Here is a 22,308-nt window from a genome sequence, read left to right as displayed (position 1 = left end):
CATGACCCTCTCGTTCACTGGGGTGAACTCTAACACGCGTCAGCTGAGCTGTGGGCAATGAGCAAACTCACACCAGCTCGCCGCCACTCCTCTTGGGCAACTCCAGAGAAATGGAGAGTCCAGCCCCTCTCAAGGAGTTGGGTTCCAGAGCCCAAGCTGTGCGTGGAGGTGAGGCCGACTATATCTAGCCGGTAACGCTCAACCTCCGCACAAGCTCAGGCTCCTTTTCCCCCAGCGAGGTGACATTCCATGTCCCCAGAGCTAGTCTCCATGTCTGGAGATCCGGTCGTTGAGGCCTTCGACCACTGCCTAGATCTCTCTGCACCCGCCCCTCATGGCTCCTCCCGCAGGTGGTGGGTCCACGGGAGGACGGCCCCACGTCACTACTTCGGGCTGGGTACAGCCGGGCCCCCTGGTGGGCCTGGCCACCAGGCGCACGCTGCCCAAGCACCTACCCCAAGCTTGGCTCCAGGGTGGGGCCCCGATAATGCCAATCCGGGCGAAGTAGCTGGCCTTGTTGTATTTCTCATCAGTTTGTTAACTGTTTATTCAGACATTATGCACACATGTATAAATACTGTTTATACACACATTATACACACATGTATAAATACTGTTTATACACACATTATACACACATGTATAAATACTGTTTATACACACATTATACACACATGTATAAATACTGTTTATACACACATTATACACACATGTATAAATACTGTTTATACACACATTATACACACATGTATAAATACTGTTTATAGACAGATTATACACACATGTATAAATACTGTTTATACACACATGTATAAATACGGTTTATACACACATTATACACACATGTATAAATACTGTTTATACACACATTATACACACATGTATAAATACTGTTTATACACACATTATACACACATGCATAAATACTGTTTATACACACATTATACACACATGTATAAATACGGTTTATAGACAGATTATACACACATGTATAAATACTGTTTATACACACATGTATAAATACGGTTTATACACACATTATACACACATGTATAAATACTGTTTATACACACATTATACGCACATGTATAAATACTGTTTATACACACATGTATAAATACTGTTTATACACACATGTATAAATACTGTTTATACACACATTATACACACATGCATAAATACGGTTTATAGACAGATTATACACACATGTATAAATACTGTTTATACACACATGTATAAATACGGTTTATACACACATTATACACACATGTATAAATACTGTTTATACACACATTATACACACATGTATAAATACTGTTTATACACACATTATACACACATGTATAAATACTGTTTATACACACATTATACACACATGTATAAATACTGTTTATAGACAGATTATACACACATGTATAAATACTGTTTATACACACATGTATAAATACGGTTTATACACACATTATACACACATGTATAAATACTGTTTATACACACATTATACGCGCATGTATAAATACTGTTTATACACACATGTATAAATACTGTTTATACACACATGTATAAATACTGTTTATACACACATTATACACACATGTATAAATACGGTTTATAGACAGATTATACACACATGTATAAATACTGTTTATACACACATTATACGCACATGTATAAATACTGTTTATACACACATGTATAAATACTGTTTATACACACATGTATAAATACGGTTTATACACACATTATACACACATGTATAAATACTGTTTATACACACATTATACACACATGTATAAATACTGTTTATACACACATTATACACACATGTATAAATACTGTTTATACACACATTATACACACATGTATAAATACTGTTTATACACACATGTATAAATACTGTTTATACACACATGTATAAATACTGTTTATACACACATTATACACACATGTATAAATACGGTTTATAGATAGATTATACACACATGTATAATTACTCTTTTTATACATATTATACACACATATAAATACTCTTCATACAGACATTATGCACACATGTATAAATACTGATCATACACACATTACACACAAATATATAAAAATGTTTATACTCTACACACATGTATAGATACTGTTTATACACACATTATACACACATGTTTGAATACTTTTTATGCACACATTATACTCACACGTATAAATACTATTTATACACACATTATACACACATGTATGAACACTGTTTATATACAGATGTGTAAATGCTGTTTATAAACACAATATACACACATGTATAAATATTGTTTGTACACACATTATACACACATGTATAGATACGGTTTAAACATAAATTATACACACCTGTATAATAATAATAATAATAATGGTTTGCATCTGTAATAGCACTCTGAGATTTCTTAGCACTCTGAGATTTCTTTGAAATGTAAAGTGCAATACAAATAAAATGTATTATTGTTATTATTATTATTATTATTATTATGTGCTTTACAGGCTTGTCAAAGCCTCTCAAAGCTCTACACTATAGTCATTATTCATTCATTTCCACACTTGGTGATGGTAAGCTACTATTGTAGCCACAGCTGCCCAATCTGCGCCATCGACCCTCTGACCACCACCAATCATTCGCTCACGCACTACGTTCATACTAGGAAATGTGGATGAAGTGTCTTGCCTAAGGACACAACGACAGAACTTGGTCCGAGTGGGACTTGATCCTCTGACCTTTGGGTTGGGGGACCAACACTAACTAACTTTTGTTCATACACACATTATACACACATGTATAAATACTGTTTATACACAAATGTATAAATTATTTTTTATACACACTGTTATACAACCATGTTTAAATACTGTTTGTATACACATTATAGACATATGTATAAATACTGTTCATACACACATTATACACACATGTATAAATACTGTTTATACATATGTATATATACTGTTTATACACACATGTATAAATATAGTTTATACGCACATGTATAAATACTGTTTATACATATTATACACATATGTATAAATACTGTTTATACACACATTATACACACATGTATTGACTGTACACACATGTAGAAAAAACACTCTGATGAAATGTCTTCAGCAGATGATGCAGCCGCCCTTCTCCTTGAAGGGGTTCTTCTCCTCGGAGATCCCTTTCACCAGCGTGTCCTCGTCCACCAGAGCCTGGATATAGTCACGCATCTCCTCACAACATTTGGACGTCTGCAGTACAAAGAAGGTTAGGTAGTACCTCAGAGAGGGTTAAGGAGTACCTTTCAGTAGAGGGTTGGGGAGTACCTCACAGCAGAGGGGGTTGGGGAGTACCTCACAACAGAGAGGGTTAGGGAGTACCTCACAGAAGAGAGTTGGGGAGTACCTCACAGCAGAGAGGGTTACTCTACACACAGGGACCACAGTTACTGCTTTTTGATTGTGTAAAAATGACAGAAAAAGGCTTTTGAGGGGAAAGGGACTAAAGGGGCTCTGTAGTGAGGTGGAGTTTTATATAAGATGCCCTGCCACAACCAGCCACAGGTGACTGTTCTATTGGCCAATGTTATTTAATACAGACGGGGCAGTTAAGGTTTATGTTAAAGGACTGGGCACATTTACACATTTTAAACACACCAGAAACATTTACATTTGAGACAATATGCCAATCTGAATTAATGTGACAATTTCAAACATTTCAGAACAAATTTGTTGCCAATTTGACCATTTGGATGTAAATGTATCCTAAGCAAAAACACATATGGGATACAAACTGGTGACCCTGTGGTTTCCAGGCAGTCATATACCACTGCACCACCACCATCTCTATGCTCCACACTGACCTTCCACCTCTCCAGCTTCACCTCTGTTTTCAGCTGGTTCACCTCCATCAGAGCTTTGTCCTTATCGGTCAGGTCCTCCACGTTTATCACTGGCATCTTCTGAAACCAAAGAGACAAGTCAGAGGAGCAGAGCCAGAGGAGCAGAGTCAGAGGAGCAGAGCCAGAGGAGCAGAGTCAGAGCAGCAGAGCCAGAGGAGCAGAGACAGACAAGCAGAGCCAGAGGAGCAGAGTCAGACAAGCAGAGCCAGAGGAGCAGAGACAGACAAGCAGAGCCAGAGGAGCAGAGACAGAGGAGCAGAGACAGAGGAGCAGAGCCAGAGGAGCAGAGCCAGAGGAGCAGAGCCAGAGGAGCAGAGCCAGAGGAGCAGAGCCAGAGGAACAGAGCCAGAGGAGCAGAGACAGACAAGCAGAGCCAGAGGAGCAGAGCCAGAGGAGCAGAGCCAGAGGAGCAGAACCAGAGGAAGAGAGAGGAGCAGAGCCAGACAAGAAGAGCCATACGAGCAAGGTCAGGGGAGTAGAGAGTAGTAGAGCCAGAGGAGCAGAGCCAGAGGAGCAGAGCCAGAGGAGCAGAGCCAGAGGAGCAGAGCCAGAGGAACAGAGCCAGAGGAGCAGAGACAGACAAGCAGAGCCAGAGGAGCAGAGCCAGAGGAGCAGAGCCAGAGGAGCAGAACCAGAGGAAGAGAGAGGAGCAGAGCCAGACAAGAAGAGCCATACGAGCAAGGTCAGGGGAGTAGAGAGTAGTAGAGCCAGAGGAGCAGAGCCAGAGGAGCAGAGCCAGAGGAGCAGAGCCAGAGGAGCAGAACCAGAGGAAGAGAGAGGAGCAGAGCCAGAGGAGCAGAACCAGAGGAGGAGAGAGGAGCAGAGCCAGAGGAGCAGAACCAGAGGAGGAGAGAGGAGCAGAGCAAGAGGAGCAGAGCCAGAGGAGCAGAGAGGAGCACCTGTACTCACAGTGGCTGGGTTCACACGTAGCTGTGTTGAGGATCCCTCTGTTGTCCTTTATATAAACACTTGTAATCCCATAATCTGATTAAAACAAGCTCCAAATGTTTGTGCACAGCAACTTTCATCTTGAATAAAAAAACAGAAATGAGCGATGATGTGTGGATACCCCACTGCTGCCACACACAGGAGGGTGTGTGTGGCAAGAGGTGTGTGAGGTACTCTGACCTCCAGCCAGGTGCTCAGAGACAGAACAGAGCAAGATACAGCACCTAACAAGAGCTTAGTGTGAAGGTCACCCAGTGTCATGAGCATTAGCAGAACCACTGCATCAGCAAACAGCACTAATGTACTCACATTTACTCCAGTGAGGCTTTTAAAGGAGACATGTTGTGTGGTGGCATTTTACATCTTGCCATAGGGACTGCAGTTGGAAACTAGCTGTATAGCTAATACTGGCGCATTTACAGAAATGTTGATTAATGTGCATTGTCCCTATTCAAATAAAGTAATAAATAAATAAATGTTATGCAAGATCAATGCAAATAATATATTTGCCAAAATACTGCATTTTAAGTTTCATTTTAATTTTTTGAGTCTCCTTTGGCTCACAGTGCTTATTCACTTCTCCTTCAGATCATTGTCACAACAGAACCAGCGTGCATCCCATTCATGAAACTACTGTACATCGCATCATGTTTGTGGCTATATTTATGGAAAATCGCCATGGGGCACCGTGGGAGACAGAATAATCTGATAATCACAAGGAGGATTGGAATATAGCCCAGGAGAGATCACAAGATTACTCATACATACATGGATGACATCTAAAACCCCATCAGGTATATTTTTGATGAGGGAACAATGTTATAACGAAAGCTTCAAAAAGTCAATTTTGCATAATATCCCCTCTTTAAAGGAGCTGTCCGTAGCCTGTGCTATTAAAGGTACAACAATCACATCTGAACCTGGGCTGTCAGTGCCTTAACCTGCAGATAGAGGTTTGTCTCATTCTCAGTATGTGGACAGAACAGGCCTCATAACCTCCATAATTCACTCTCTGACCTGCAGAGGCTGTACTAGCACTGGTGCTGGGGTTTAGGGAGTAACAGATTCAGATCAGAAAGAGTGATGCAAACATGTTTACCTTGTACCTGGGGACACAGACAGGTCATGTTTATGAAATGTAAAATCTAAATCTTGAATAAACGTATACTCATTTATCTAATTAAAGTTGTATTAGATTGGTTCATGCATGTTTGTGTTGTCTTGTATTGTCCTGTATTCGAGGCTTGACTGCTCATAAAATTCCTATTTTCACCCACCCTCTATCTACGCTCATTGCCCTCTACTTAGTTGCTATTATTTGGAAACTTAAGTCTCCCCCTGTGTGAAAAACTTTACATAGAGAGGTATTCAGTTAAAATTTCAGATATTATAATTTAGTATGACCTGTTGTCATTTGGAGTGACCAGATGCATTGTCTTACTTTAGGTTTCTACATTTGATTTCTATTTGATTGTATGACTATTTGCATAACACATGACTAGAACATTGTACATTTTATAAATGATTTGAAGACGTGGCTTAAATGAGTGTGACGTCACCCACATTCACCTCCAGTCAAATGAAGCTCATCGAGGCTAGCAGTTATAGGGGTCAATTTGGAGCAGAGTTCCATATTTGTAATTCCTACCACCAGTATCATAGCAACCAAAGAGCCAATCTGGAGCGAGGTTGTTGAAGGTAACACCCATCATCAACACGCATCACCCTGCCCTCAAAGTTGGGAGCGGGCGCTTAGCAGTGCTGTCAATCAAACCTGTTGCTAATGCTAGCGGGAACGACATCGGAAAGAATGTTCATATCTTGATGTATTAGCATAATCGTGAAATAAAAAAACAGGATTATGTAGAGCGGGTTAATACGAACATTTATGACACAAAATGACGAGTCTGACAGAAGCAGTCATGAAGAGAGGGGCCACAGTTTTTCAATAGAAAGTAAATTGGAACCAGAACTGATAAAGGCAGAAGCGCGCCCATGATCACTTCATATTTGGAATGCAGCGGCTAGCAGGTTAGCTATGTGCATACAGTGAGGCAAAAAAGTATTTAGTCAGCCACCAACTGTGCAAGTTCTCCCACTTAAAAAGATGAGAGAGGCCTGTAACTTTTATCATAGTTTCACTTCAACTATGAAAGACAAAATGGAGGGAAAGAATACAGGAAAAACATTATAGGATTTTTTATGAATTAATTGATAATTTCTTCAGGAAAATAAATATTTGGTCAAGCAAGATTTCTGGCTCTGGACCTGGAACTTCTTCTCTAAGAGGCTCCTCTGTCCTCCACTCATTACCTGTATTAAAAGCACCTGTTTGAACTCATTATCAGTATAAAAGACACCTGTCCACAGCCCCAAACAGTCAGACTCCAAACTCCACTATGGCCAAGACCAAAGAGCTGTCAAAGGAACACCAAAATTGTAGACCTGCACCAGGCTGGGAAGACTGAATCTGCAATAGTTAAGCAGCTTGGTGTGAAGAAATCAACTGTGGGAGCAATTATTAGAAAATGGAAGACATACAAGACCACTTATTATCTCCCTCGATCTGGAGCTCCACGCAAGATCTCAACCTGTGGGGTCACAAGAATGGTGAGCAAAAATCCAGAAACCACACAGGAGGACGAGCAAATGACCTGCAGAAAGCTGGGATCAAAGTAACAAAGGCTACCACCAATAACAGACTATGCCACCAGGGACTCAATTCCTGCAGTACCACATCTGTCCCCCTGCTAAAGCCAGTACATGCCCAGGCCCTTCTGAAGTTTGCTATAAGCATTTGGATGATCCAGAAGAGGACTGGGAGAATGTCATATGGTCAGATGAAACCAAAATAGAACTTTTTGGTAAAAACTCAACTTGTCAAGTTTGGAGGAGAAAGAATGCTGAGTTGCACTGTGCATGTATCGTGAGATTTTGAGTGAAAACCTCCTTTCATCAGCAAGGGCAATGAAGATGAAATGTGGCTGGGTTTTTGAGCACGACAGTGACCCCAAACACACCGTCTGGGCAATGAAGGAGTGGCTGGATTTTTTTTTTCTCATTTTGTCTCTTAGAAATGAAGTGTACCTATGATCAAAATTACAGGCCTCTCTCATCTTTTTAAGTGGGAGAGCTTGCACAATTGGTGGCTGACTAAATACTTCTTTGCCTCACTGTATATAAACAGTCTATTATCCACTATCTGTGTGTGTCTGTAGAGATGTTTTTTTCTTTGCCTTGAATGCTCCACAGACATTAAACATATATTTTTCCATTGTAAGCCAAGTTACAGGTGAGTTCTGTGGAAAGAAACATTAAGAATGTTTTTTTTGTTTTTTTTTTTAGCGATAATAACATAAGCTTAATGCTATACTGTGGAGCATTCCAGGAAGAGTAGTAGCCTCTATAGAGACATGCAGGTACCCTCCACTAAGACAGAGATCACTTTTAATAAATGTAGCATGAGTTATTACCAGAACCTGAAACATGTCCAGTAACCGAGACCTAAGCTCCTCCCCCCTCCCAGTTTCCGGTCAGGACACCACAATGCCCAGTCCTGTCAGACATGTGGAGACAGGAATGGCATCCTGCTCTAAAAACAGCAGTCAAACAATGGGAGTTAGATTTGGCTGTGAAATATGGAATAGTTAAAACAATCGCAGTGAATCACAGTGTGAGAGGTGTTTATTTTTAGCATGTTCATATTGACATCCTGCCAAAAGCTTTGGATCATACTAAATATCATTCAGTTATTCAAAAACTGACCCCTTTTGTTAAATCCAGTTGAGTGAAAAGCACAGACATCTTCCCTGTGCACAAATGCACACAAAAGTGCTTCCCTCTACACATTAGTATTTTTGCTAAAACAGGTTGAAATATCTCTGTTGGTGTCACTGACTGGCAGCTGAGCCCTGACACATCAGCGAGAGCTCAGTGAAATATAAGTGAATGGCCTGAATTTTTATATATTTTTATATATTTTCACACACATATATATATATATATATATATATATATATATATATATATATATATATATATATATATATATATATATATATATATATATATATATATATATATATATATATATATATATATATATATATATATATGGCAATAGTTTGAGATGCCTGGCCACTGACCACCCAGTGATAACTGGACCCTAGATGCCCTCCTGTGCCCTGATCCTGTTCTGTGGACCCTCACTCCCCCACTGACCCCCACCCTACCATGGATAACCCTCAGTTGAGTGGCTCTGGCTCTACAGATTTGAAGTCTATCTACAAATGGCTGCATTAGTCCTGCATTAGATGGGAATCTGCTCCTGTCTGTAGGACATCTCCCCGCCAGGGGAGTTACAGTCAGGTAGCAGCAGTAGGGACTGTGGACCGCAGTAGCTTTAGCGTAGCTAGCGAGACTAGCCCCCCAGCGCAACCCGTGCAGCCGGGATCAGACCAGGACAGGTTTGTGACAGTTAGAAAAAAGCGTAGGACTAAGACAGGACAGGCACATAGGGCTGAAAATAGGACTGTAGAAGACCAGGGACATTGGGTTGAGAGTAGAGAGCTTCCCATCCAGAACAGGTTTGCTCCCCTGAGCTGGACCCGGGACACTTTAGTCATAGGGAGCTCCATAGTCAGGGACGTGGAACTGCCTGCAGCTTCCACGTGGTGTTACCCTGGAGCCAGACTGGGTGACATCGAGGGGAATCTTAGGCTCTTAAAGAAAAGTAAGAATAGGTACCGCCGGATCGTTATACACGCGGGGGGTAACGATACTCGGCGCGGTCAGTCAGAGGTGGTTAAGTTACAGATAGCTGCAGTCTGTCAATTGGCTAAGTCGATGTCGGAGTCCATGTACTTCTCTGGCCCCCTCCCAACCTACACCAATTGTGAAATGTACAGCCGCTTTTCAGCAGTCAACCAGTGGTTGACCAATTGGTGCCCGCAGAATGGTGTCGTCTTCATAGATAATTGGAGGGCATTTGAGGGGAAGCCTAGGCTTATACGTAGAGACGGCATCCATCCCACGCAGGCTGGCTCCGCCCTGTTAGCTCAGAATATGATTGCTAGTCTAGATTGACCAGGTAAGACTAGCACGCAGAATAGCTCAGGGAAGCACAGTGATAGTGACGTTAGGGAGCAGTTTAGACCAGTGAAGTACAGCTCAGTCAGAGGGAACAGCTCCAAACAGACAGAGACTGTGTGTGCCCCACGTGCCCCACGTACAAAAAGCACAAATAAAACACCCCTAAACTCTGACAAGGAAGCTGTCAGATTTCATAACTTAATAGAAATAAATAAATGTGCTGCAAATAAACAAAATGATAAGTGTGTAAAATGTGGACTGCTAAACATCAGGTCTCTTTCCTCCAAATCCCTTTTAATAAATGAACTAATTGGCGACCTTAATATTGATCTGTTAGCCCTAACAGAAACATGGCTTCGGGAAAATGATTATGTTAGACTAAATGAATCTACACCATCAAGTCACATGAACTTTCAGAGTGCCCGGAGCACAGGTCGAGGTGGTGGTGTGGCCGTCATCTTTGATTCCAGTCTAATTCTCAGCCCCAAACCCAACTATACATACCTCGAACTCTCCATTATGTGCCCCAATTGGAAAAACCAAAAAGCTGTTATATTTATAATAATTTAATTCAATTCAATTCATTTATTTTTGTAACGCCCAAAATCACAACAACAGTTGTCTCGAAGGGCGTTCATGTTTTGGTTGATGGGGGAAACCGGAGTACCCGGAGGAAACCCATCCAGACACAGGGAGAAACATGCAAAACTCCACACAGAAAGGCCTGGCGACCCGGGGATCAAACCAAACCCTCTTGCTGTGAGGCATGAGTGTTGCCACTCAGCCACCGTGCTGCCTACACACAAAAACAAAACAACAGGAAAAATCAGACAAAACAAGAAAAATCAGCCAGGCGAGGAGGAGGAAGACCAGACGAGGAGGAGGAGAGCCGGGCGAGGAGGAGGGCCAGGCGGGGAGGAGGAGAGGGTCCAGCTGTCATCGGGGCATCTGAAAGAGTTACACTCCACAGGGGGAGTGGGACAGGGGACAACATGTGAATAGCATTGCTGATGAGAGAATAGGACAAAGCAGAGGATAGTGCTCAGGTTGCCATACTTCCCCCAGCTAGTTACTCATACTGCAGCCTGTCTTATCCCGGGTTTTAATGTCCCTAACTCCCTCACTATGTAACCTGGTCCGAAACATGAACGCCCTTCGAGACAACTGTTGTTGTGATTTTGGGTGTTACAAAAATAAAATGAATTGAATCTCTCCTCCACTATGGTTCTCCTCAAGGCTAATCTTTCCCAGTTTTTTTTTATTTTTTTTATTTATTTTTGTTTATATTTTTTTGCCAAGAAGGAGGGTCTAAGGACATTGAGCGCCCTGGGACAGTTCTCCATTTGTTTGTTTTGTGTTCATTAATTTGCTTGCCAATGTCTGTTTCATTGTTGATTTTCTAACTTTGCGTTGGTTACATCAGTTCTAAAGTCCAGCCCTAAGAGGCGACTGCTGTTGTGATTTTGGGCTTTACAAAAATAAATTGAATTGAATTATACACATATCATTTTGGCTGCCTGGTAACGGTGTATTTTGGATTCCCAGGCAATTATATCAGTTTAGACTGCGTTCATGTGACGTCACGAGTTCAAAAGGTTATCTTAGGTGTTGAGTGATCCATGTGCGTAAAGTGGTCTCCTTGGCTCCGGTGCGCCCTTCATTAAACTCTGTTACGCATTTACGCACTTATGAGAGCGTAGCGCGCGGTGATGTCACGCTCTGTCCCGTAATCTGCGTACACTAGAGTCTGTGATTCACAGCCGGCCCCGCCTCGCTCTTCCTCGGGAAACTCTCGGCTTTAAGTTACGGGGTTCACAGCTTTGGCCAGTGGTCAGGATGCTGCGCTGGTTAGAAGTGTCCATAATGATCCTGTCTGCACTGGGCAGCGTGCGTCCTCTGCGCCAAAAAGGTAGGCCTAATCCACTGACCTCATAGAACTAAATTCTGGTTTTGTTCTGGATTGAACTTGTTTTAATGTAGTTCATGACTTTGTTTAGACATGTTTAGCTCTGCATTTAATCCCTGTTTAGATCGACTCAGTCCTGGTTTAGTGCAGTGTAAACCTAGATTGGCATGGTTATGTAGTAATCCTAAATCATTGTTGATGTTTTACGCACAAAGTGCGTGGTTTGTCACTGCAGTATCCCGGTTTAAGTTATCATTTTGTCTGGGTGCGCAGCCGTAGCCGTGTGCCTGTTGCGCGCGGAGGAGGGGCCGTGTCGAGCGGACATCCAGCGTTTCTACTACAACACTTTGACCCAGAAGTGCGAGCACTTCTCCTACGGGGGCTGTCAGGGCAACGCCAACAACTTCCGCACGTACCTGGAGTGCCACAAGACCTGCTTCCGAATCCCAAGTGAGTTCTGTTGGCGGTTTTCAGATTCTCACAAATGGAAGCAAGAGCGAGATGTCCTTGTTCACTACACTGTACTTTGTCATGAATTATCCAAAAGGTCATTAAAAGTAAGAATAAAAAGGTATTTGGGAAAAGTACTATTCGAGTAAGAGTACCTTAAAAAGTAAACAGGGCTTAACATGGTAAATGGTTATATTTTTAAACAGCATTTTCAAGGCACTCAGAAGATTTACAACAAGGAGACACTCACACATTCATAAACACACACACACACACACACACCCACATTCATAAACACACACACACCCCTACACAAACACACACACAGACACACCCCCACAGACAAACATACACAAAGAGAGAGAGAGACACACACACATGCAGACACACACACCGACACACCCCCACAGACACAGACACACACAGACAATGCAATTGTCAGTGCAATACACATAGCACTTTAGAACTTGTCCGATACACTTAGCACTTTAGAACTCATGCAATACACACAGCACTTTAGAACTCATGCAATACACACAGCACTTTAGAACTCATGCAATACACACAGCAATTTAGAACTCATGCAATACACACAACACTTTAGAACTTATGCAATACACACAGCACTTTAGGACCTGTGCAATACACACTGCACTTTAGAACTTATGCAATACACACAGCACTTTAGGACCTGTGCAATACACACTGCACTTTAGAACTTATGCAATACACACTGCACTTTAGAACTTATGCAATACACACAGCACTTTAGGACCTGTGCAATACACACTGCACTTTAGAACTTATGCAATACACACTGCACTTTAGAACTTATGCAATACACACTGCACTTTAGAACTTATGCAATACACACAGCACTTTAGGACCTGTGCAATACACACTGCACTTTAGAACTTATGCAATACACACTGCACTTTAGGACCTGTGCAATACACACAGCACTTTAAAAGTTGTAGTAACCCTCCTGAGTTTATGTTTTTGACTTGGCTTCTGTCCTGCCCTGTGTATTTGACTGTATTTTGTTTATCTGGTATTTTATGTCAAGTGTGACCATCAACCTGTCCAGGGACAACAGATGGAAACAGCCTGTGGCTAAAATCTGGCATATTTACATATGTATCTTATGTTCATTAATATGCACTGTCCCTTTTCTAAATAAATAAAAAATAAATAAATAAATAAACACAGACACACACAGACAGACACCCACACACAAGGAGAGACAGACACACACAGATAGACACACACAGACAGACACACACAGACAGACACAAAGAGAGACAGACACAAACAGACACACACACACACCCACCCCGGCAGACATACACACACACAGACAAACACACACACCCACACACAAAACAGTTTTAGCTTTACAAAACATCACAACACTTTATTTTTAAGTTTGCATCTATAATGGCTCATAGATGTTATTGATTTATCCTTCTATGGCTCACACATGATAAATATTCACTCCAAAAATATTGTTCCATCTAACATATACTGAACGATAAGTCGATATAGTAATTATCGTCACATGCATTTGAATCCTTTTAACCCGTATCTATGACCCAGAGGTCCCTGTGATGTGCCGCCTGCCCCAGGAGTCGGGCCCCTGTCGCGCCATGCTCTGGAGGTACTTCTTCAACATGAGCTCTCTACAGTGTGAGCCCTTCTACTATGGAGGCTGCCACGGCAATGCCAACCGCTTTCTCAGCCTGGCTTCCTGCTCCGACCTCTGCAGCCCCACCAAAGGTCAGTCCTCCGTCACATCAGTGCTCAGACCTGTTTATGTCTATTTTACATTATTTCTACATATCTGTATATGTTTATGTCAGGCACGTTTGAGTAATCTTTAATTGCTTATTTTCAAGGTTTCATTTTGCCCCCATTTTCACCATCACAGTACACTCCCACTGCTCCTGACTTACTTACTCTCCAATATTATTTTTTATTCAGCAGCGTTGTGTAGTCATTTTGGTACAAATGAAAAAAATCTGCTGATGATGACCAAATTTTATTTATTTTAGTTGTTTGAGAGGAATATTGCAAATTTGCTGATTATATTATAATGCTCCGGGGTTGTCAAAGTTTATAACTGTATCGCAGGCTCAAGCACGATATGTCTGCTTCAAAGTTTAAACATTTTCTAAGAGAACTCTCCACAAGATTCACAATGCATTTTTATGCAGCCAAATGCCTTAAATATTGCCACACCGGCTTGTCAAAGCCTGATTTGAGTGTTAGCAGTGGTCAGAGGGGCCAATGGTGCAGTTTGGCAGCCTTGCTTCTGTCAATCTGCCCCAAGGCAGCTGTGGCTACAATAGTAGCTTACCACTACTGAGTATGAAGTAAAAGAATCATGCACTGTAATGGGCTCGACACACAGGGAGCGATGTCGCTCGCTCTCCTTTTATTTCCAATCGTACCTGTGCGACACTGAGAAAATTGCTAGTCTCTCTCCTCTCTCTCAAGCAAAAGTCGTGCACGTGATAACCTCGCGCTCGTGCACGTCGACGTGCACACACGGGCCTGCGATGCGATTAATGAAAGTTGAAAAATATTCTACTTTTATCGCTGTCGCCTGCACAACAGCCAATCAGTGAGAGTTTGATTGACGAGCCAATGCACTGTCCACTTCAGAAACATCATCGAGGAGAAAATCACCGTGTTGGATTTCCCAATTCTTTTTGACATATCTCAAAAAGACTACAGATATATATATCCAAAAAGCAGCTGCCTGGGAACTCGTTGGTGCCAGGGTGAATATGAGTGGTAAATTAACATGCGCAGATTTGTTAATCCAGATAACTTTATGGAGGCTAGTTACCAAATGTATTAAAGACTGATTCAACATTAAAAATATATTTATTTAGGCAAGGCAAATTTATTTGTATAGCACAATTCATACACAAAGTAATTCAAAGTGCTTTACAGAATAAGAAAGACATTAAAATCACACAAATCAAAACATAAATAATCACAAATAATCATCATAAATTTACAATTAAAAGAGAAGAGTGCAGAATCAAAATCTTTCAGTCGTATGCACAGCTGAACAGAACTGTTTTGAGCCTGGATTTAAACATTGTCAAATAGAGGCCTGTCTCACATCTTCAGGAAGATTGTTCCAGGTTTTAGCTGCATAAAACTTAAATGCTGATTCCCCATGTTTAGTCCTGACTCTGGGAACCAGCAGGAGGCCAGTCCCTGAAGTCCTCAGAGTGTGAGATGGTTCATATGGCACTAACATGTCGGAGATGTATTTGGACCTAGGCCATGGAGAGACTTATACACAAGCAGAGCTGCTTTAAAGTCTATTCTTTGAGCTACAGGAAGCCAGCGCAGAGACCTGAGCACAGGACTTATGTGCTCGTACTTCCTGGCTCTAGTCAGGACCTGAGCAGCAGCGTTCTAGATGTACTGCAGCTGTGTTAAGGCTCGTTTGGAGAGGCCAGTGAGCAGGACGTTACAGTAGTCTAACCTACTGGAGACAAATGCATGGATAAGTCTCTCTAAGTCTGGCTTTGACAGTATACCTTTGATTTTTGCAACGTTCTTTAAGTGGCAAAAAACTGCAGATGTTATTGATTTGATGTGGCTGTTAAAGTTCAAGTCTGAGTCCATTATTACCCCTAGATTTCTAGCCTGATTTGAAGGTTTTTGAGAGAGAGACTGGAGGTGACTGCTGACACTTTCTCTATGTTTCTGTGGGCCAAAGATGATGACTTCAGTCTTGTCTGAGTTTAGCTGGAGAAAGTTGTTTTGCATCCACACACTGATCTGTTGGATGCAGTGGCAGAGTGAATCCACTGGTCCATATTCACCTGGTGCCAGTGAGACATAGATCTGAGTGTCATCTGCCGCTGTCAAAGGCAGCACTCAGATCTAACAGGATCAAGACTGAGACTTTGCATCAGTGTTCAGGCGGATGTCATTTGTCACCTTGATAAGAGCAGTCTCAGTGCTGTGGTGGGTCTAAAACCTGATTGGAAGACATCAAAGGAGTTGTTAATTTTGAGGAAGTTAATAAGCTGTTGGTAAACAACTTTTTCAAGGACTTTGCCTAAAAACGGCAGATTTGAGATTGGTCGGTAATTGTTCAATATTGTGGCATCAAGACTGCTCTTCTTTAGGAGAGGCTTGATAACCGCAGTTTTCAAAGCACTTGGGAATGTTCCAGATTGAAGTGACATATTAACTATGAGAGTGAGTAGTGATAGCAAACTGTTGAGCACTTTAGAAATTTAGTGGGTAACACATCGAGGCAGCATGTAAATGAACTCAGACTGGTGATGATCTCTTTGACAGTTTTGTCAGTTACAGGTGCAAAGTGAGTCAGCTCTAAGTGTCTAAGTGTTATTTGCATTGTGGAATTTATGGCATTTTTAATGCCCTGAACCTTGTCATTAAAGAATACTGCAAACTCATTGCACTTAGATGTGGAAATTAGTTCTAATGGCAGTGGAGCTGGGGGGTTTGTTAATCTGTTTACTGTTGCAAACACGACACGAGAGTTGTTACTACAACTTCCAATAATGTCAGAAAAATAGCTTTGCCTTGTTCTACGTAAACTGTGGTTGTACATGTGCATTTTTTCTCTGTAAATCTCATAATGAACTTGCGCCATTCCTGCTCGACCCTCCGGCACTCCCTTTTCTGTGCCCTGACCGAGTCATCATTCCCCCATGGCGCTTTCTGCTGATCTTTAACCATTTTAATCTTCATCGGGGCAATGATGTCCAGAATATTCAAAACACTCAAAGTTACAGAGTTCAACAAATCATCAACATTAGAACATGAGGCATTTTCAAAGTGTATCATTTCCATGAACAGTGCACCTGTTTTATCATTTATGTGTCTCCTTCGAACAACTGCAGGACCAGCCGCTGGTTTGGGAATAACAGACAGGTCAAAGAAGACACAGAAATGATCAGACAGAGCAACATCCACCACATTAACATTTAAGGTTTTTACATTAAACAAAATCAACATATGGGGGAAAAACATAATATAAATGCATGTTTGTTTTTTTTCATTTTAGCGTCTTTTTCCCATCTACTGCTATTGCAACCTCAAAATTCCCTCCAAATAAACAGCCAATCAGATGTGTAGGAGGTTCGCAATCCGCTCTGGAACAGAGTGCGACGTGACAAGCTGCCGCTAGTCGCTGCAGTTTGTTGCTGCTCGTGTATTCGATTTTAAAGCCCATGCAATTGTTGCTGCACGCTGTCGTTAGTCACTCCCCGTGTGTCGAGCCCATTAAGCGCTTTGCATGTCATGAAAGATGCTATATAAATCTAATGATTAATTAGTTCAATGAAAATGAGAGCTGCGCCTAATTCACCATCTACAAACACTACTTATTTACATTTCATGTTGAGGCCAGTACAGTGTGGCTCATATGGAGAGTCCTGGGACATGCTGAGGCTGTCACTGTAGATCATATGTAGTCTCAGTCTGTCCTGAGACAGGCTCATTCTACAATGACCTGGTATCATTTATATATTACCAACGTGATATTCAAGTCATAGGAATTTGACTGTCTGTTATATTTACATAATTATACCAATTAATATTAGAGACCAAAACAGTGGGCATGTACGGGAGTTGATCAGTAAAATGGTGCCTTGAAAATAAGTGAAGACATGCACAAATTTCTCTGAATACAACTTCGGGGGAGTAAATGGTGAGGGGAAACAGCTAAGACTACATTTGTTATTACAGTAGGTCTGCTTTAACAATACTTGTGCAGCTATTGTCACTTGTCTGTCTTCTCTCTGCAGATGTCCCTGTCCTATGTCGAGACCCTCTGGACAAAGGGACATGTTCGGCATCCATCCCTCGCTTCTACTACAACCCCAAGTCACAGATGTGTGAACAGTTCCTCTACTCAGGCTGTGGGGGCAGCAGCAACAACTTTGTGTCCAGGCAGAGCTGTATGGACGTGTGTGTCCCAGCAAAGGCAGGTAGGCCTACAAGGCACATTAGAACTGGACTGAAATATGGTACTAGAGCCTGTTCTAAGTCCCGTCCAAAGTCCAGTCCAAAGTCCAGTTCTAAGTCCAGTCCAAAGTCCAGTCCAAAGTCCTGTCCAAGATCAGAATCAGAATCAGAATCAGAAGACTTTTATTGCCATAGTCTGTGAACACAGTTCACAAACTAGGAACTTGATTCGGTGAAAAAGTGCAACATAAACACACTGAATAAATACAAATAAAAATAAGGGCATGCACAAAGTTAAAAAGATATGCTTAAAAAATCAAATGAAATACTTAAAGGGAGAAAATATGTACAACAGCAGCATCAGAACAACAGTGCAAAGTGGCTTATTAAAGTGACCGGTGTTATTAAGTGTCCAGTTTAGTGCAGATATTATAAAGTGTTCATGAGACAAACAGCAGAGGGGAAGAAACTGTTCTTATGGCGAGAGGTTCTGGTCCCAATGGACCGTAGCCTCCTGCCAGAGGGAAGTGGCTCAAATAGTCCATGTCCAGGGTGAGAAGTGTCAGCTGCTATACGGCCTGCTCGCCCCTGAGTCCTGGAGACGTACAGGTCCTGTATAGATGGAAGGCTGCAACCAATCACCTTCTCAGCAGAGCGCACAATGCGCTGCAGTCTCTGTCTGTCCCTGGCAGTGGCCCCAGCGAAACACACAGTGATGGAGGAGGTGAGGATGGACTCAATGATGGAAGTGTAAAACTGCACCATCATCTGAACTGGCAGCTTGAGTTTCCTCAGCTGCCGCAGGTGGAACATCCTCTGCTGGGCTTTCTTGATGAGGGAGCTGATGGTCGGCTCCCACTTGAGATCCTGGGTGATGCAGGTGCCCAGGAAGCGGAAAGAGTCCACAGTGGTGATGGGGGAGTTCGTCAGGGTGAGGGGAGGCAGGGGGGCTGTCCAGTCCAATGTCCAGTCCAAAGTCCAGTCCTTGGTCCAAGCTTAAGTCCAGTCACAGGTTGAGTACCTGTCCTCGGTTCAGCCCTAGCTCCTCTTTCAATGTGTTATCTGACCCTCTACTCTGCTCCTCTGCTCCCTCTGACCCTTTCTTCTGCATCCTCTGCTCCTCTGACCCTCTCCTCTGCTCTGTCTGACCGTCACCTACACATGACCTTTTGCTCCTCATACTTTAATACTTAAATACCAAGACTCACTTTTGACTCACATTTGAGCAGTGACACAGTTGGATGCTGGTTTGCACCTGATTTTCTCTTTTATTCATCCACATTCTTTTTACAGGACACAAAAAGCACTTAGTCCAGAGGAAAGTGCGGCGCATGGGACACAGCAAGAAGCAGTGGAAATTCCGAACCCCTTCTGAGCCCTTCTGACCCCTTGTGACCCGCTCGAAGGCTTCATAATGTATCTGACAAATGTGTACTCTGGATCCCGGGCAAAGTGCTGTCCATGGAGTGTTCAACTTCATCTACAAACATTTTTTACTGACAAAAACACTCGGGTTGTTGGAGTCACTTGCTTGTCTCCATGGCAATTGTTAAGATTTATACAATTCTGTGGAACATTACAGGCAAAACCACATCTCCCTGGAGAATAAAAGGTTTCAAGGTCTCGTCCTATAACACACAGACTTCCACAGTTTCCAGCGGAGTCAGTCTCTAACTCATGGATTTGTTGGAACTTGACTATATATATATGCATACTTACATTTTTAATGTATTTAATGTGATAAACCAAAATGAGGTTGTATAAAAATTTTAAAGTGAAAGCAAAGAACAAAAACAAACAGCCTAAAAATTCATATGTTTCTATGGTGAAAGAAAGGCCAAGATTACAACATGAATGTATTTCTATCAGGCAGAGGTGGGTAGAGTACTTACTTCAAGAGTTACTTCAAAGTAATTTTACTCAAAGAGATGTACAAAGTAGTGATCCATAAAATGACCCAAGTAAGAGTAAAAAAGTATTTGGTGAAACTACTACTCAAATAAGAGTAACTTTAGATTAACTGATGGGTTGTAACATCTGATTTATAATTTTAAGTGAAATGGAAGAACAAAACATTCAATAATGCCCTAAAACATTCAATAATGCCCTAAAAATGAGACAAACTAAATCATATCTGAAGAAGTGCTGCAAGAAACACAAATGTGCAAATCATTTCATATCATTACATAAAGCACCTGTACACTTACTCACTTGTAGACTTACAGTGGGAAGAGTAATCAAAACTTTTACTCAGGTATGAGTACTGTTACACTGTACAGAATATTACGGAAGTAGGAGTAGTAGTAGAAGTATAGGATCTGAAAACTACTCAGAAGTAGCAAAAGCCGAAGTTAAATCTGTCAACTGGACAAAACATAGGAGTGAAGATGTTTGACTGTTCATCCAAGCTGCTTCTTCAGTTCTGGTCAGATTACAGGTGGACAGTGCTTTATATCTATCAGAAGGAATAGATTTTCTATGGAGAAGAATTGTGGCTTTAACCAAAATGACCAGAACATAGCTGTTATCTTCCCTTATTGTGATATATGACCACTGCTGCATGGTGGGAAACAGAACATTTTGCAGCAAAGTAAGCAATGTATTACATTTGTATATTGTCCACATTACTCAAGTAAATGAAAATGAGTACTACTCACCTCTGTTATATGATTATCACTGAGCTGTTTCCAACTGTTGCACTGACTGTATTTTGTATTATGCACTGTTCACCGTGTGATATTTGTAGTCATTGTTACTATGTTATATGTCTTTTGTATAAGCACTTATTTGATGTGGAGGTCTGTTTCCTCCATGTATTGTGTTCTACTGTGTACTTGAGAATGATGATTGTTTTGAATGAGATGACATGGAGAGACAAGTTTGACTTTGTTATACATGTTTGAGTGTGGCAGTAGAAGTGTGTAAAAACTCATCTGCAAGTATCATTTCATACAAGATACAGGTGTCGTTATGTCTGTGTGAAAAACTAAATCAAATAAGTTATAAAAATATATATATCTCATCCTCACCCTCTGCCGGTGGTCTCATCCTCTTTTTCCACGCTCGGGACCTCTACCAGATGCTTGGGAGCTTGAAGGTGCAGTATCTTTGTTGTTCCTAGTACTGCACTTTTCTGGACTGACATGTCTGATGTTTTTCCTGGGATCTGCTGTAGCCACTCCTCCAGTTTGGGGGTCACTGCCCCTAGTGTTCCATTGACCATGGGCACCACTGACGCTTTTCATTCTCCACTACCTTTGGAGGTGTTTCCCACCTTGACCTTGGGGTCTCCTGTCCATACTCTGCACAGATGTTTCTGCACACTATGGCTCCACTTGGTTATGCCACTCCATGTATGCTTTCCCTGCAGCATCTTACACCCTGCAGCTATGTGCTGGATTGCTTCTCAACAATCCAGCATTGTTGAGGGGTGTGGTCGATCTGGGCCTCTATTGCTCAACTGCCTACAGATGAACAGTTCCTTTGCTAATAGACAGTGGGACTGTAAAGATTTCAGCACCTTCCTCCTTCTATGTCTTGTTTCCATCCTCCCTCCTGTTCATTTTTGTTTGTGTGGAGCTGAGCGGAGTCTTACCTGGAGCCTGCAGCCTGCTTAGCACCGCTGTAGATCATCGAGCCATTCATCACTTGCTCCAGTATTCACCTTATCCCAGAAGTTGCCGTGGGCACCACTGTTCTCATTCAGATTGTATAATTTTGCATAGAGCTCCTGATCTTTATAGGAAATAAGTTATATATGGACTACAAAGCCATTTTGAAGCCTCCTAGAGAATAGGTGCAGTTGTTGATTCATTGGTGCACATGAATATTGAACATTTTACACAATTGAACCTACTTTGAACCTATCATATTTTAGCAGCAATACTTTTCCCAATGTCTCTGTGGTGGAAATTTAAGTATATTCATGTTGTGTAAAAAGCATTTGTTCTATGTCAGTCTGTCAAACCCAGACCAGACATTTACATGTGTGAAGCTCTGTCTTCATCCCACAGGAAACTCGCTGTTGTTCTACCTCTGTAAGTGTAA

The 22,308-nt window shown here is 41.8% G+C and overlaps 2 protein-coding genes across 2 annotated transcripts; one reads left to right on the top strand and one right to left on the bottom strand.

The window, feature by feature from the left end:
* Window positions 1-3,121: 3,121 nt before the first annotated feature.
* On the bottom strand, window positions 3,122-3,956 carry gngt1 (guanine nucleotide binding protein (G protein), gamma transducing activity polypeptide 1). Its single transcript, XM_033991539.2, has 2 exons — window positions 3,861-3,956; window positions 3,122-3,249 (listed from the first exon to the last, which is right to left on the bottom strand). Exons 1-2 carry the CDS (start codon window positions 3,954-3,956, stop codon window positions 3,124-3,126), a joined length of 222 nt encoding a protein of 73 aa, XP_033847430.1. The 3' UTR covers window positions 3,122-3,123.
* Window positions 3,957-11,622: 7,666 nt separating this feature from the next.
* On the top strand, window positions 11,623-21,290 carry tfpi2 (tissue factor pathway inhibitor 2). The gene is made up of 5 exons (XM_033991533.2): window positions 11,623-11,847; window positions 12,118-12,294; window positions 13,891-14,070; window positions 18,102-18,284; window positions 19,555-21,290. Exons 1-5 carry the CDS (start codon window positions 11,775-11,777, stop codon window positions 19,644-19,646), a joined length of 705 nt encoding a protein of 234 aa, XP_033847424.1. The 5' UTR covers window positions 11,623-11,774; the 3' UTR covers window positions 19,647-21,290.
* Window positions 21,291-22,308: the final 1,018 nt, after the last annotated feature.

Source organism: Periophthalmus magnuspinnatus, chromosome 11, assembly GCF_009829125.3.
Source record: "Periophthalmus magnuspinnatus isolate fPerMag1 chromosome 11, fPerMag1.2.pri, whole genome shotgun sequence".
NCBI classification, from domain to species: domain Eukaryota; kingdom Metazoa; phylum Chordata; class Actinopteri; order Gobiiformes; family Gobiidae; genus Periophthalmus; species Periophthalmus magnuspinnatus.
Note: the sequence above shows the minus strand (reverse complement) of the source record. Positions and strands in the feature narration are given on the sequence as shown.